Genomic DNA, 16,279 nt, shown 5'->3' on the forward strand with positions numbered 1-16,279 from the left:
GACACTAGAGGCTGGCCCGGCCAGTCCTCACTCGGTCCCTGCCCGCAAGGGCCTCACCCACTGGCCTGCAGGCACACCACCATGCAAGTTTGGGGCAGACGAAGCGCCAAGCCTTATCGGCTGCAAAAATGGAACGGAAATGTCAACTAAGCCCACTGCTGGGGACGCTGGCTCTTCCGGTTGGTGAGGCCTTGGCAAGTGTGGCGGTCTCCGCTTCCTCTCAGCCTGCCTTCCTCTGGAGCCTCCCAGACTCAGAGCGAGAGGGCTGCTGCGGGTGAAGCCCCCCCCCCGGGACAGTCACTAATAAGCACAGCCAGCCCTGGTATTGGCCTTTGTGCTCATCCCAGTGCCAATTCCCGGGGAGAGTGAGCCCCAGGTGACTTAGCAACTTCCCCGTTCCCTCCTCTTCAGCGTTCCTGAAACACCAACGCAAACCTTGGTCAGGGAGAGTTCACAGCAGGCCCGATCTAAGGGCATGTGTCAGAGACGCTCTGCACCACGGGACCATGGAACGCGGCGGCTGATGGCAGGCGTCACAGAGCACAGGGAACACAGTCCAGGCGCAGCCTCGGGGCTCCCCGTCCCTTCCCACTTGGCTGAGCCACAGGAATTGTTTACGCCCCCGTGTGTATTTTATTATGACACAAACAACTGATTTAGCACAGGGCATTCAGACAACACAGAAAAGTAGGAAGAAGAACTAAAAACCAAACCACCCCACTGTTCAAGTCAACCCGTGTGAATGCCGGTGTTCTCTGCCAGCCCCTCCTCTCACGGGAGGCACACGGGCTCAGTGCCGGGGACATCTGCCCGCTGCTCCCCACGTCCTCACTCAGCACAGCGCGTTTCTCCCCAGTCAAGGGTCCTTCTCGCAGCTTTTAATTGGCTGGAGGTGCTCGACCAGCAGAACGGGCCTGAGCGTCTCTTCCCTGAAAGGCGGCTGTTCGGGTCACACACCAGCGCCTTCGGCAGCAGGTGCTCACAGGTCAACCGTCCCCTTCGCTTTGAACTTCTTCGCAGACCGCTCACTTGATCGAAGCTGGAATTTGCTCCCATAAATGTAGGAAATGAAGCCGTCGATTTCCACAGTGAACACACAGTTTAGCTTGGGGATAACTGAACAAAAGCGGGAGAAAAAGATGAGAGAGAAAAAGACGAGGAAGGAAACCCTGGCAGTTGAGCTCACTTTCACGCAGAATATTATTCCTAAGATGTCTGTAACAGAAAATAAGCTGACAAGAAACAGGGGCCACAAAGGGGCCAGCGCAGGACCGCAGGCTGACTCTGCCGGGAGGCCAGTTCGATACCACTCGACGCCTGAATTTCAGGGTCAGAGGCTATGAACCAAACTCCCAGGAAAGTGCTAGAACGACTGTCCCACATAACCGTCAGGTGGACTCACAGCTCTGTGCTCAGTGGGGACACGTGGACACCACTTTCTGAGGTTTGAAATGAGAGCAGAATATACAGGGAAATGGGTGGAAGCAACAGGAAAAACCAAGCTTAAAAATGAAAGGAGCAAACCCTTCCGCTGTGCTTCTGCAGTCTCTGGATGCGTGTGCGAGGCAGGGGTGTGGGAACCTGGCAGCTGGCAGCCCAGCTCGGCTCTCCAGAGCCAGGAGTGCATCGAGCCAACGACGAGCCTGCACTGGCTTCCCCTGAAGCTGAGGGCTCCCCCACAAGGGCGAGGATCTCGGGACTCAGGGACAGGCACGACCGTAGCTTCCTTGCTGCTGTCTGTTCAGCGACATTCCTCTGGGCAGGTGGAGGGTCTGGGCTCAGCAGGCAGCCCTGCCCTCCCTGGCTATATGGGGCCGTGGGCAGCTGGGGGCAGGGTGGGTCTCTGCAGGCTCAGGCTGTAGGTCAGCAGGAGCCTGTAATCTGTGCGGACACGAGAGGCCAAGGCGAACCCTCAGAGCCGGGAGGCCACGGGCCCGTGTCCTGGGAGACACAGTGACGTACCTTTCAGGCGGTCTTCTTTGGTGATGATTTTGAAAACGTGCTTTGTCTCCTGTAGAAGGATTCCTGTGACACCCACATAGGAGGGGCACTTGGATTTGGTGACTGTAGAGGAAAGGGGAAGCTCAAGGCTCGGGCCTCTGTGGTACCAGGGGCCCGCCTGTGGGGCCAGGGCTCTCGTCCCACCCTCACGCCTGTGGAGAGCGAGAGCACCAGAGGGGCAGGCCAGGCGGAGGGCCTCAGCTAGGCAGGGCCGCCTGCACGGGAAGCCAGGCTTCCCAGCCCCTGCCGCGGCTCTGCTGCCTCCGGGCGCTCTGACAAGGGGGCCTCTGGAGGGCCTGCAGCCCTGGGCCTGGGCAGGACTCTGGAGCCAAGGGGGTACATGTGTGTCCAGCACCACCAAGACCCCCAGTCAGGCGGCTCACTCACAGGATCTGAAGCAATACCCATCCAGCACGGTCTCCCCATAACCTCCCGGACTGTGGCCAGGGCGCATCCTGCCTGATGGTGCGCAGCAGCAAGATGGCAGCAGGTCCCTCCACCCTTGCCTACCCTGAGCTGGCCCCAGCACAGGCAGCAGACATTTGCTGAGCACCGCCTGTGCCTGGCACTGTCCTGGGTAGGCGCTGGGCACAGCGGGGGACAAGACAGTCCTGGGCCTGCTCTCACAGAGCTGATGTCCTAATGCGGAAGGGAAGACGCGTGCCTAACCAGACAGTTCTACTTCCTGATAGTGGTGAGTGCTCTGGGGTAATGAGTACGGGGGTCACCTTTAGCAATGGTAGACACTCAGGGGAAGCATATGAGGCCTAGGGACCTGAACAATGAGTCAGTTTGTAAACACACAAAACGTTCTGGGCAGAGTGAAGGAGCAAGCGCAAAGGCCTCCTGGTGTGTGAGCAGCAGAAAGCAGGCCAGCGTGCTTAGAGCTGGCGCCCAGGGAAGTCCGAGAGGCCCTTTGGACCACAGGAAGGAGGCAGAGGGCACAGAAGATGATTTCTATCACAAAACCTTCGCTCTGGCCTCCTGGTCACAGGAGGAACAGTGTGTCGGCAGGGAGAGAGTCTGGCGGCTTCTGCAGTAACCCAGGGGAGACGGTGGCAGTTTAGACGTGGAGTTAGGGCGTGCTGATGGATCGGAGGGGAGATCAGGAAGAAATGGGGATGCTCCAAGGTTTGTGGCCTGCACAACCAGGGTGAACAGTGGTACTAGGAACTGAGATGGGGAAGACCGGGAAGGGTGACATGACGAGAGGCCTGGAGCTCGGTCTGGACAGGAAAGTCTGAGGCCTACTGGATGGTGGGTGGCCATGTCCAGTGGACAGCCGGGTGACTGCAGGAGTTCTAGGGGAAGGTGTGCGCTGGAGATGACACCTTGGGAGCTGTCAGTCCTCAGCTGACCTTTAAAACCACGGGATTGGATGGAAGGGACTTTCTGCTCACGATTCTGGGCCATGGGTGAGTGCCCGCAGCTGCTGTGCCCTCTGGGACACTAGCAGGGGTCCCTGTGCGGGGAAGGTACACAGAGACCAGTTAGAGCACCCCACAAGCGGCCAGAACTGGCTAAGATAGCCACAGTCACCTCCAACCCTACGTGCTGGTGACCTGAGGATGTCCACGTGGCAAGGACGGTGTCTAACGGAGACACAGCACCACGCTGCCCCTGAGTGATGGCTTGGGAGGCAGCATGTGCTCGCGGGCAACTCACCTGAAACAATGGCGCCGTGAAGATCTGCCTTTAACAGCTTGGCCTGAATCAGCTGTGGCTGCCTGCAAGGTAAACACAAGCCCTTACTGTGCACCACCACAGAGTGTTCTGGAAGACACACATGGGTCTACAAAGTTCTGCAGCCAGGCAAGGCAGGCCGTGGGCTCCTGAGGCTGCACTTACAGATCCTTAGACTCAGGTTCTGTCCCAAAGGGCAAGGCTTTGGAACTGCCACTCACGTGTCTGGCTTGAGACCATTGCACAGGTCCCGGATGTACTGTTTCCAGAGTTCGTGGAGAGGGAGAAAAAGACTATACCTGTGTCAAAGTCAGAAAGAGGTAGAAAATTAGACACTGTGAGCTTGGCTTGATGCCAATGCCCATGACCTGGGGTCACTGGGGACTGGGGGCCACCCAGTTCTATTGTGGGTAACAAATCCATTACTTTCCCCGTCCAAACCTCAGCTTTCTCACTGGCTGAGCCCTCTTGAGGCTAAGTGTCTGCTAACGAGAAAAGGGAAGTGCTGCCTTTCTCTGACCTTTCATCCTTCCTGCCGGCAAGATGCAGCCGTGAGAGCTGGAGCTCAAGCAGACATCTTAGACCAGGAGGCAACATCTAAAGATGATGGAGCAGCAAGGTTGCACCCAGGGCCATACTGCCTGGGCCTCTGATGGCTGTGGAACTGCCTGCCACACCAGCCCAGGATTGTGTTCACTGGACGTCTGCTCATCTTCATGTCTAAGCCATTGTTATTTTGAGGTTTTCTGTTACAGGAGGCTGAACTTGGTAAGCCCTCAGTGAACAGGAGTTGCGACTGTCATACAGGTCCCTGTGTAAGGTAACAGGTCTGTCTAGAAGGTGAGTGAGGACCCCCGAGGCTTTCCACTGGAGCCATTACCACTTGTCCTGGCGCCTCGTAGGGAATCCATTTACCAACACAGCTGTTGGCTAGAGAAATGAGGACCTCAAGCTCACAGCCCCCGGGGACTCTCCCGGCGGGGCCACCAGCGAGGCAAGCCTGGCCAGGCGCTGCTTTCGTGAGGGGGCCACGGACCAAGGGACAGGCTCTACTCTCCTGGTGGGATGTGCAAGCTGCTTGGCTACAGATCTTGAAGCGAAAGTCGACAAACAGCCCTAAGACAGGCAAATGCAGAACTGCGGCCAAGGAGAGAGGGAGTGGCAGCCAGGGAGGAACAAGTCCTCCCACAGTGGTGCGTCGCTCTCAGAAACTTCCCAAACACGTGGGCAGCATGTTCTCTGGCAACAGATCCCCAGAGGGTCATTCTGTCCAGTGCTGCTAAAAGCTACAAACAGATACACATTAAAAATACTAGTTCCCCTTTTACTAAGAAAGCTGAAAGACAAACAGCCTGTTACCACAGGCAACGGACTCACGGATGGCCCGGGTCTTAGAAGCCAACGCTAGCACAGACACCAGTCAGCCCCGCCAGGCTTGCTGTTAAGAGCCCAACCCAACAGTCTGCATTGGTGAGGGTGGGCTGCCCCCTGGTGGCAGAAGCGGGAGCGGCTCCCCCAACCCACATCCAGACAGGAGGATGCTGCCGCCGGGCAGGCAGCAGGACAGGCCTGGCGTACCTCTGCTGCTCTGGTTTGATGTCAAAGAGCCGCAGCGCCCTCCTCTGCCTGGCAGAGAGGCCTCTGGACTTCCTCTTCCTCTCCTTCCGCTTGCGGCGAGTGAAGTACTCCAGAACCACGGCCTTGCGCTGCAGCTGGTCCTCGCGGGCCTGCTGGCTCATGCGGGGCGTGCTGCGCTTCAGGAAGGCCCTCACGAAGGCCTCGGCCCGCTGGGCTCCCGGATGCTGTGCGGGGACAGGGCGGCATGGCGCTCACTGCTCTGGCTGGGGCAGCCTGGGACCGCAGGCCTGCTCACACACTGCTGCGATGGGCTGCCCTCGCTGACCCTCCATCCATCCCTCGAGGCTCACACAGCCTCTCATCGGCTGAGTGTTCACTGGAGAGCCATCCAGATGTGCAAGTCACGTTCAAATGCCAATTCATGACTGCCACCCAGAGCAGCCGCGCAAACTCTGCCTTCCTTCCCTGCTTCTCTGAGGTTCCTCTGATGAGGATTAAAAAAACCCTCATTATCTTTGGAAGAAAAGACTTCTCTCATCCTTGGAAGGGAGGAAAGCTTGACAAATGTATGACAAGGATATTTAATCAGTCGTGACCATCTGAAGACAAGCTCAGAGTAGAACCAAGCTATAGCCTGAAAGAAATGATCCCAGCACTAGGGAAAGTGGCAAACCCAGCGAGCCCCAGGCTATGCCGAGCCTCGGGGGAGGGAGTTTGACACTGCAGCCACGGGGCAATCCTCTTCACTTGGGTCTCCAGCCCTGTGGACGCAGCGTGGCTCCTCTCCAAGTCTGTTTCCACATCCCTCGGGGAAAGGAACTGTCACTGCATCTTGGCCCCCCCACGCTCACTCTCTCCCACACAGAGCACAGTGTCGCGTGGCTGTGACTGAGCACAGGCTCTGGGAGAGGACTTCTGGGCACAGCCACTCTCATAACTGTGTGTAATTCCTGAAAGGACTCCAAGCATCACTGCCTCTCAAGTTGGAATTCCACCACTTTATTCCTCACCGGGGTGCCTCTGCCCTCTGGCCTGCCACAGCTAGGGAGCACTGTCTACTGACACCCTGCCTCTCAGCTGGGCCCTTTCCTGGACCCTTGGTGCACTAACCAAGCTGAAGACACCTTGAGGCTAGTCTGTCAATGGTGATCAAGCTCTCCCTTCATGGGGAGGGGTGTAGGGAAAGGAAGATGTGAGGCACAGAATCTTCAAGGGAGCTCACAGTAAGGTAAGGAGCCTTCAGATGCTAACTAAACAGTCATTATTGTCATTATTATTACCCTGAGAGAACAATTACTTAATTCTTTTGAATACCTAAGTGGCCCCTCTTTCATGGAGAAGCCAAATAAAGGTAAATTGGTCTTTTAAAATTTTGATTTCAAGGTGATCTCTCCTTCCAGTGAGTCCCCAGTGGAGCTTCCGCCAAACTGACACAGCAGGTCTGCAGCATCCACCTATGACCCAGAAACTCCAGCCAGGAAACGCGATCTGCCCGCCCTCTTCAGGAGTGGAGGGGGCACAGTGACAAGGTCAAATAATGCTGCCTACCAGACTGGTTTCAGGGGGCATAGCCTGGTGTCCCCTACACAGTGGGAGATGACACAGATCAAGAAGTCCCAGATAACCAAACCAGACTCTGGCAGAATGGAGGCCAGCACACAGAAACAGCCCATCAGAACAGCAGACCTTGACAAGAGCCTAGCACATCTACTGGGAAGATGAGAAGACAGACATAGGAAACGACGTCCAAGGCAGCACTAAAGGCTTCACAGCCACCGAGCCATCTCTGTCGTCACCTGTCGCTCCCAGACCTCCTGCCAAGCACTGTACCTGAACATCCAACTCCTTTGCCTCTTTCTGAGAAAACGCATGGTAGATCACACCTGCAGGATTAAAAAAGCAAACAAAATGATCAATTCCTGTTGGGTATAAGACCCAAGACTTTTCTGACTATGAAAATAACTGCTTATTCAGAGACAGGAGAAGAGCCAGTGGTACAAAGGGCACAGCTTTAAAGCTTTCCTGGACGTCTCTTATCCTGCCCTCCGAGAAGTTCCAAGGGGGTGCTTTAAAATAGTGCTTCTCAAACTTCAATGTGTGCCAGACTCTCGGAGAGCTTAGTAAAATGTGGAGTCTTGAGCCCCACTCCCAGATCCTGTTTCTAACGAGCTCTCAGATGCTACTGCAGGTCAGCGGAGCACACTTGGAGTCACACTGGTTTCAATACCACAGGTTACGAGCTTGAGTTCTGTAAGCCTAATGATGTAACTCACTTAAAAGTTATGTGATAGAGCTTTCTGGGATGCAGATGATTGGAAATATTACGTTTTGTTAATTGTAAGATGTTTAAAAAAGATTTTTCATGTTTTAATATCTATGAGATTGGGGTGTATCACACAACTGACGCGCTGTGTCCACAGGGCTGGAGACCCAAGTGAAGAGGATTGCCCCGTGGCTGCAGTGTCAAAATCCCTCCCCTGAGGCTCGGCCTAAACTGATCAAATACAATATGTCATTCCTCAAACTCAAAATGATCAATGTGGTTTCAACCTTAAAAACTTCCACACTGGACTGGCTCCATGGCCGAGTGGTTAAGTTCATGCGCTCTGCTTTGGCGGCCCAGGGTTTCCCCCGTTCAGATCCTGGGCGTGGACATGGCACGGCTCATCAGGCCACACTGAGGTGGCGTCCCACGTAGCACAACCAGAGGCACTCACAACTAGAATCTACAACTATGTACTGGGGGACTTTGGGAATAATAATAATAATAAAAAAGGTTGGCAACAATTGTTAGCTCAGGTGCCAATCTTAAAAAAAAAAAAGCTTCCACATTCCTGTTTCTTATTTAATTCGTCTGAAGAAGAAAACCATTGCACTGGAGACAGAGCATAGGTGTGAACAGAATAAAAATGAGACAGAGGCCTGATTTAGGGGCCAAAAGACTAGAAATTTGGTTCACACTACATTTTATAAATTCCTGCCCAGCTCCCTTGTGCTTCCTTGAGTACACCTGAACAAGCAAACCAAAGTGGTTACAAGTTCTAAATACAGAGTCTGGTTCTCCCTCAAGTGGAAGACGGGGATTAAAACCTGTTTGCAGAGGGCAACTTGCAGGGCCTGGAACCCCAGGAATGACTGCTTCACTGTCACAGGTGCCTAGCGTTAGACTTGGAAGTCTTTTCTGTAACAAAACACATCTAATGGTTACTGAGCACTCATTACCTACCATGCACCTGATTAAAAGCTACACGTATTTTATCTCATTATACTTTCTGAACAATCCTTTAAAGGAGTTATTATTCCTATAATGCATATAAGCAAAGTGAAGTTCAGATACGCTGAAACAGCTGATCACATCGGAGTGGCAGAGGTGGAACTCGAAATCTTGACCTAAAGCCTAGTTTTAACGGTGTCTACACCCCTCTGCCTGGAACTGCCCAGTGTGCCTGCTTCCCTCCTTAGCACATGTCTCTTCCGCTCAACTCCCAAAGCATTGGGTTACCAGTGTCATTCCCCAGCGGGCTCCCCGCGCTTTACACCAGACGAGGGTCGTTACGAACAGCAGGCTGGGCAGGCACCATAATCAGAACCTCACAGAAGGGGAAACCAGGTCGGGAGGAGCAGGGCCCCGACCACGGTCACCCAGGGAGGCAGCGGCCAAGCTCGGCCGAAGCCTTGGGCCCTCCTCCAGCACCCCCCACCAGTGAGCAGCCCCCCGAGAAAACCCTCGGCTCGGACATCGGCCTCCGACTCAGAGACTGAGCCAGGCCAACCAGGACGCTGGGCTCAGCCTCACTTATTCAAGGAAGAACAACTCCTATGGCAGGACGTTCGGACTCCGCAGCGCCCTTTCACCCGCCGCCCGGAGTCCCCGACCCTTCACATCCCGTCCCTCTCCGACTTCGTGGCCCTCAACCCCGCTTACTCTGCATTCTCAAGCCGCTTCCGGTGCGCTCTGATGACGTCTCCTTCAGGAGTCGCTCGCCCTATACCTCGCTCCACCGTCTTCCGCAGCCTCGACTACCACAGCCTCTCTCGTCGGTCTGTGGTGGGGAGGTTCCTGGAGCCCGAGGCCGCCCGGCACGCTAACCCGATAGCAAACGCGACCCAACTTGCAGCTGGGGGCCCGAGCGCGCGGAGCTGGTAGACGGCGCCCCCCATGACGTCACCGACGCGCGCCGCCCCAGGCTGGCGCATGCGCATGGAGTGGACTCCGCCAGCCGGCGAGGCGCGGCGGTCGCAGGGCTGCGCGGCCCTTCAGCCTGCGTGTGTTGCAGGCGGGGAGAGGCGGAAGCCGAAGGACGGGCGCGGGCGTGTGGGAGGCTTGGGAAGGCCTGCAGCGGGGCGAGGCGAGCCGACTCGGAGAGACGCGAGGGCGGCCGGGACGGTGGTGGTGGCGGGAGTAGGGTGCGGGTCCCTCGTCTGTGTTCCCGGGGACGGCGAGGCCCTGGCGCTGGTGTGGAGGCCGGGCTTCTCGCTCGTCTGCGCCGCCGACTCGCTGTGTGGCCGCGCTGAAGGCCCTGCCCGGCCCTGGGCCCCGCTTCCCATCTGCTGTGAGTGGGCTTGGTTTTCTTAAGACCCAGAATGTTCGTTTCTGTCAGAGATAAAGGCACGGACTTGATTCTCCCTGCTGTGGGCGGGGCCAGGCCGGTGTGGCTGCCGGCTGGAGCCCGCGGATGCGCGCGCCCGCCACCGGGGGCCGGCCTGGGCAGGCTGCCGCGGGGAGCGGGCCCCCGCGCTCTTTCTCAGGGACCCGGAGCTGGGTCTGCAGGTCCTAGTTGAGAAGCATTGGTTTAAGTTTGCTTGCGTGGTGACCTTGAGCCATTTCGATTTGGGACGGGAGGCTGCAGGCCCTGAACTTGAGTGGCTGTGGGGTGGCATGCCCCGGTGAGCCTGAGGCCTTCACGGTGTGTGTGAATTACCATGAAAATGGAAGCGCAGCGTTTAACGCCGTGTGTGGCACTTGCAGATGCCGGAGCGTAGTTAGGAGTCTCTGGGACTGAGTTTGAGAAACTGCTCCCGGGGATCCACCATGTGAGCTACCAGGTGTGAATTTTTTAAATGGCTGCGTGAGACAGCAGGACACGGGAAGAACCGAATTCAGGGCTGTAGACCGGGGGCCCTTTGGAGCAGGACCTGGTGATTGCGGAGAGAGGGGAGGAGGCAGACTGTCTGAGAGCTGCTCTCCTAGGTTGTCAGCTAGGACCACCTCAGCTCCCTTAGCTCCCGGTTGACCCTAACTCGAGGGGCCGGGGGGGATGCCTGCCCATCTGCCCAAGAATTCCCTGATAGGGGGCGGGGGGCGCTCCCAAGCTGCAGTTACTCCTAGTTCCCTGATCATTAACATCTTTGTAAAAAGCAAACAAGCCACTTTATTATCCTCGTTATTATTGTCTATGTATGCAGAGAGATACCTGTCCCTGTAGGTGTCGGTATTAGTGTGATGGTTGCTTATAATAGCAAAAAATTGGGAACAACTTGATATTTGACAGCGGTGGATTAAATAGCTGAAGTATGTGCTAATTAATTAGGTTAATTAAATGCATTACAATCACAGGGTAAACTTCAAAAGTTCAACTTCCTTGGCTTCATCCCTGAAGATTCTTATTTTGTAAGTGGGTGCCAAGAATCTGTATTTTAAAAAAGTGTTCCCAGGTGATTTTGTCTAGTAATTATGTTTGAGAACTCTCGTGGGGTACACTTATATAACGTATATAATGGAATACCGTGTAGCCATTAAACAGATCACATACAATTTTTAAAAAGGTTACAGAATGTTAACAAATAAAACCAAATAAATACACAAAAAGGATTGGAAAGATGATTTTTTTTCTTTTTGTCTATTTTCTAAATTTTATTCAGTGAAAGTAAGGCTATCTTAAAATATTTTCCTTTTTTATAGCTATCAGTGACAAACTTTGCAACGTGGATGTGTGTGTGTTTTCCCACTAGTGACTGGAAGTTCCACGGGAAGTCAAGGTATGGTGGCGGCGTTGCAGATGACTCCCTCCACCCCCGAGCACCTTATTACAAACTCCAAATACACAGAAAAAGGGAAGGAATGCTGCGGCGAACCCCCGGATGCTTTTAGGTTGGCCACTTAACATTTTGCTCTAGTCGTACAGGTTTCTTTTGACTGCTGCTTTAAGACAGGCCGGCTGTTAGGGGAGCACGCAAGGGAAGTTTCATAGAGGACCGCGGAAAGATTGAGCCTCCACTATGAAGTGCATATCTGAAAATTAGCACCCTCCTCCTAAGTAAACAACCAAATCTGCAGAAACCATTCACCTAGTAGCCTCTGACAGTACAGTGGAAACATATTTTTCCTATACCCTTTTCCTCCACATTTGGATTAAAGAAAAACATGGTTTCTAGTAGATTTCCTGCCATTCCTTTAAGTTTAAGAAAAGGTAATGATCCTGAAGAAATGCCAGCGTGCCTGCAATGAGGACGTGGAAGGCTTTGTTTTCAGTAGAAGTTGTAAGCCTCCAAGATAAAAAAAGTCAGTCTATTGTTTTATATATTACACACATCCATACACATATACACATAGGGGTGTGTATATATATATATGTTGATAGAGAATGTTTTCTTCTGTTTCTTTTAAATGATTCTATCTGGTGCATTTGAGAGCGATGAGGCCGGTGCTGCTTTTCTACAACAGGAAAGCCTTGTCTGGAACGTGGGGTTGACAACAGGACCTGCTTCCCAGGGGGGCTTGGAGCTCTCAGTGTGACGAGGCCCAGGTTAAAACGGGGCCTGGCACAGGCAGCACGGTGTGAGAGATGAGACCCATCGTCTGCACCCTCGCAGAGCCGGCGCAGTCCCTGAGGCTCAAGATTGTGAACTTCCATGGCCTTGCTTTGCCCTTGATCCGTACGCTGGTCCAGACGTGTACTGGGAGGGGAACCGGGAGTGGTGGTGGTGGGGTCCCTGCACACAGTTGCCCCAGCAGTTGTACCTCAGGCTTACGAGTGCAACAGGAAACTGTCCACTCACACTGAAGACTAGACAGGGAGGTGCCAGGGCTGACACTGGCCGTTCCCACTGGGCAAGCCCTCTCCTGCTGGGTGAGTGGGTGCTCTGGCGACAAGAATCAAAGCACTTGTGCTTGCGGGAGGACGACATGTCAGTCCCCGGTGAAGAGGCTTCGCTGTGCTCTAAGTCCATTTAAGACCCATCATTTGGAATTCCAAACAGCAGAGACTTAACCCTTGGCACGTGTGGCCAAATAGCAGCTTCTGAAATCTAGGTTTCTCAGTCTTTCAACCTCCAAATATCGCTGTTCAAGGTTACCTCGATTCCACACGTCTAAAATACAACTACCTAGATTCTTCCAGTTCCCTGAAGAAGCTTCCCTCTGAGCTGGGGCCGCTGTGGAGAGCTGGGTTCGGGTTTTCATGGCAGTGTCTGAACAGGGGGCTCTGCAGGTCCTCAGAGATCTCCTCCCTGCATTGATGGTGCTTGAGGCCCTCGGAGCGTTTGCCGGGAAGTCCCTGCAGGCCGCACGCCCCGTGTGCACGCAGCTCGCGCTTCCCCATCGCCTGTTCTGGCCTGCGCTCAGCTTTGGGGAAGCAGCCGTTGGCTCCAAGCCTAAGAGCTGTGTGTTTACATATGTGTGAGTCCATTCTGGTCCAAAGTACGGGAAAGTGAGGGGGAGAAGGAGCTGATAGAAAATCAGCCCGCGCTGGACCTGGGACAGGGCTGGAAAGCAAAGAGACCTGGTGTGTGGAGTTTGAACCCCAAAGCCCTGCCAGAGGTAGGGCCAGGCTTCCCCTTCAGGATGCTCAAAGCCAGAGGGGAGCTGAGGCTGTTTAGAGATCTGATTCAGTGAAGAGGCCAGGCCCTCAGCCCGGCTGCCTGACAGGAAAGGGGGCCCTCCTGGGAGGTGGGCAGACCTTTTGGCTTCCCCAGTCTCTTCTGTTCTTTAATACCCAACATCCAGCTTAAAACTTAACAAACAGTATATAAGACATGCAAAGAAGCAGGAACTGTGACCCACAATCAGGAGAAAAGAATGGTCACTGGAACACACCATAGATGGCCCCGGGGTTTGAATGGGAAGAGAAGGCGTTCAAAATGTTATAAATACAGCAAGTAACTTAGAGGAAAGGAGGGACAAAATGGATGAAAAGATGAGGAATTTCAGCAGAGGCTTGGAAAATTATAGAGCCTTCCAGTGTTCCTCGTGATGGCAGGTGCCTGCGTGTTCAAATGTCCCTCCTGAGACCTCACACACCCTTCCTTTTTGATCATCTGAGAGACAAATGTTTATCTCCTACAAGCCCCGAGGCCTCTCTGGGGCCCCCTGTCTTGCTTGTCAAGCGAAGGTCACCCTGGGGACTGTTCCTGGCCCCCTTGCAGCTCCTGTGCTGCCCGGTGCTGGAAGGGTCAGGTCCCGGGAAAGGTTCTCTGTGCACCAGGTCCTGAGAGCCACTTCACGTGGCCGGGACTCCTCTGAGGGGCCTCGGGCATCTGAAGGGCTGGGGCATGGAGGTGGCCAGCTGGAGAATGGCTCCAGGTCCAGGCTGCACTCTGCACCGTTCTCCATCTTGGTGCCACGTGAGCCCTTGTCAGTGAGGCTCCATCCCTGCCCGTCAGTTTGGTGACAAGGAGGCCTGGCCGCAATTTACCTGCAGTGCTGGTCTGCAGAGCAGTTGGGGCCTGGGGAGGGGCAGCAGCCCCCTTGTGAGCTTGGAGCAGCTCCTCTATTTTGGGTCTTTGGACTCAGCGGGGCCCCCAGGAGCTTTGAGTGTATCAACAGAGGATGCAGCCCCAACACGCCCTGGAGGCCTGTTGATCTTTGCTTTTGGAGCAGTGACGGCTGTGAGGGAGGCCCCACACTCCCCCCATAGGAGTCAGGAGGAGGGCGTCAGCCACCTGATACGGGATAGGGTGGTGGGAGGATGTGAGGGGCGGGTGGCAGGAGGTGCCAATGTTGGGGCGTACTTCAGATTCTTGACAAAGGTCGAGTCAGCTGTAAAATCTGTTTTCCGATACAGTGAGGTTCCTTGATGTCTGAAGAAGAGCTGGATTTAATATTAATTTGGCCATTTGGACTATGAGAGGTTGTCCTGGCATTTATTATTTATTGGCTTACATTTTGTTTCTGGGGAGGTCTTGGAACATAAAAGCTGCTCCCGGTTTGCAGCAGGATATCCTGGTTTGTCATGAGATGGCAGCCTAACAGAAGGATTGATGTGGTGGCATGCAGCTTCTTCCCTGAGTCTTGGAGTTATTTCCTTTCAAGCCTGTCAAAAATCCCGTTTTACAGCCGCTACAAAGAATCGCAGCCCTTGGTGCTGGAAACCACGCACATCCAGGGGCCGGGGTTATTTCTCTATAAACAGTGTAACTTGATTTTGATCAACACCCTCCCCGCCAGAAGGGACGCTCACAGAGTCAGGTGGTTTAAGTAAGATAGAGGTTAAAAGGAGAGAGAAATTATGAGACCCTGGGGAAGAGGCATGATCGTCGATGACATTCAGAAATTGATGGCGCGTCAACAAGGTGGAAGGAGAGGAGGCGAGGAGCAGCTCCGCTGGCAGGATTCTCGGGGAGACTGGCCTGATAGGGATGGGGCAGCTCATGATGAGGGAGGGGTTTCCACTCCTGTCGGCTCTGTTTGTTTTTGGAGGTGCCCTTTTCCCGTGAAATGATTTTCTGCCCGGTGACCTTGTTACTACCATGGGGAGAGACACTCATGCCACAGAGTAAATGATACAGCGTTGGGCAGTGGTGTATAGACGTGAGCTCGTGAATTTCATTGTGACAAGTGTCCTTTTTTGTGTTTATAGAGGTAGAAACTGAGACAAAGGGAAATGAAGTTACTTGACAAAATGACCACCAATTAAGCTGTATTTATTTTTTTGACATCAGAGGCTCTCTGGTGATATTTACTCATGACGTCTGGGTTAGGAACCACATGACTGTAGTTTTCCCCTCTCCTCATCAGGGAGCAGGAAGTGCTTGTGGAGGAGAGGGCAGCAGCAGGGGTGAACTGCCCTTGTTATTACAGCGCTGCCTGTCAGAATCGCCGGCGTCCGCAGCACTTGAACATGAGGGCAAGCAGAGCGTTTGTGAAAGGCACGAATGGCTAAATGTCCACTGAGAGGCACAGAGAGGGGCCACCTCATGCTTAGGCAGAAGAAATGGCCCCATAAAATGCCCCTGTCCCCTCCCTGCGACGGTGTAGTCACAGGCAAGCTCCTGCCCCGGAACCGCAGCGCCTGGAATGCCAGCGAGGAGAGTCATGCTTCCAGGGAGAGCAGTCGCTGTCTCCAGAGTCTTATTTTGAAATGCAAATACCCTGGCGAGGGTAATAAATACCCTGCCATGTGACAAGGTGAGCCAAGACTGAAGAGGCAGGAGGGGCTGAGGTGGGCTGGGGAGCTCCCAGAGGAGATGAACAGCGAGGAGACTTGGGGCGACAACACTCGTGGTTGATGTCACCCTTTTGCCTTCACAATGAAAACCTGGACTTGGAATTTCCTCGGATGTGGACAGAGGCCCGAGAGCCTGACTCTGCTCGGCTGGGTGTCACTGGGGAGAAGCAGATTGCTGTCTGTCTTTATTCCCCTCCCTCCCCTCCACTGAGGGTCTCCATAAACCGGTGTGCAAAGACTGCTGGAGGGGCTGGTGTGGGGGCCCATGGTGCCAGCTGTTTCTGAAGAGTGGGCGCCTTGCTTCCCCAGCTGTGGCAGGTGCTCGGTTCTATTGGCCGAGGCTGGTAGCTGTATGAGGTGCCCGGCTTCCCCTCCCTCCCGGAGACACACCTGCTTCCCTTGAAAGCAGAGAGCACAAATCTTTCATTGTGCTTGAAAGGTTATCTGTTATTAATACAGAATTCCGAACAGAGAACCAGCCCTGAGGGATATGAGTGCTGCATGGGAGGAGGCACGTAAATTCGCTCTGATGCTGGGGAGGCCCTTCCTTTTTTTTTCCTTTTATTAGGTAATTGATCAGAAACATTGATCAGAAAAAATTATGCCTTGTTGACCGTATTCTTGGATGAAGA

At 54.2% G+C, this 16,279-nt stretch overlaps 1 protein-coding gene and 1 long non-coding RNA gene across 4 annotated transcripts in view; one reads left to right on the forward strand and one right to left on the reverse strand.

Moving 5' to 3' along the window:
• Positions 1–586: 586 nt before the first annotated feature.
• Positions 587–9,433, reverse strand: POP4 (POP4 homolog, ribonuclease P/MRP subunit). Of its 3 annotated transcripts, none has more exons than XM_046682560.1 (7): positions 9,188–9,433; positions 7,093–7,145; positions 5,263–5,486; positions 3,906–3,983; positions 3,667–3,728; positions 1,963–2,064; positions 587–1,116 (listed from the first exon to the last, which is right to left on the reverse strand). In XM_046682560.1, exons 1-7 carry the CDS (start codon positions 9,192–9,194, stop codon positions 980–982), a joined length of 663 nt encoding a protein of 220 aa, XP_046538516.1. In that variant the 5' UTR covers positions 9,195–9,433; the 3' UTR covers positions 587–979. The 3 variants fall into 3 exon arrangements, with proteins under 3 accessions (XP_046538516.1, XP_046538517.1, XP_046538518.1); XM_046682561.1 differs by lacking the exon at positions 9,188–9,433 and adding an exon at positions 9,059–9,171; XM_046682562.1 differs by lacking the exon at positions 9,188–9,433 and adding an exon at positions 7,813–7,913.
• A 213-nt stretch (positions 9,434–9,646) lies between these two features.
• The window catches only part of LOC124250564 (uncharacterized), a 30,223-nt gene continuing 23,590 nt past the window's right edge, over positions 9,647–16,279 (forward strand). The window contains exons 1-2 of the long non-coding RNA XR_006891578.1: positions 9,647–9,815; positions 11,165–11,241. This is a non-coding gene — a long non-coding RNA (uncharacterized LOC124250564). The remainder of the gene's footprint in view (positions 9,816–11,164; positions 11,242–16,279) is intronic.

This window comes from Equus quagga, chromosome 13 (assembly GCF_021613505.1).
Source record: "Equus quagga isolate Etosha38 chromosome 13, UCLA_HA_Equagga_1.0, whole genome shotgun sequence".
In the NCBI taxonomy this organism is placed as follows: Eukaryota; Metazoa; Chordata; class Mammalia; order Perissodactyla; family Equidae; genus Equus; species Equus quagga.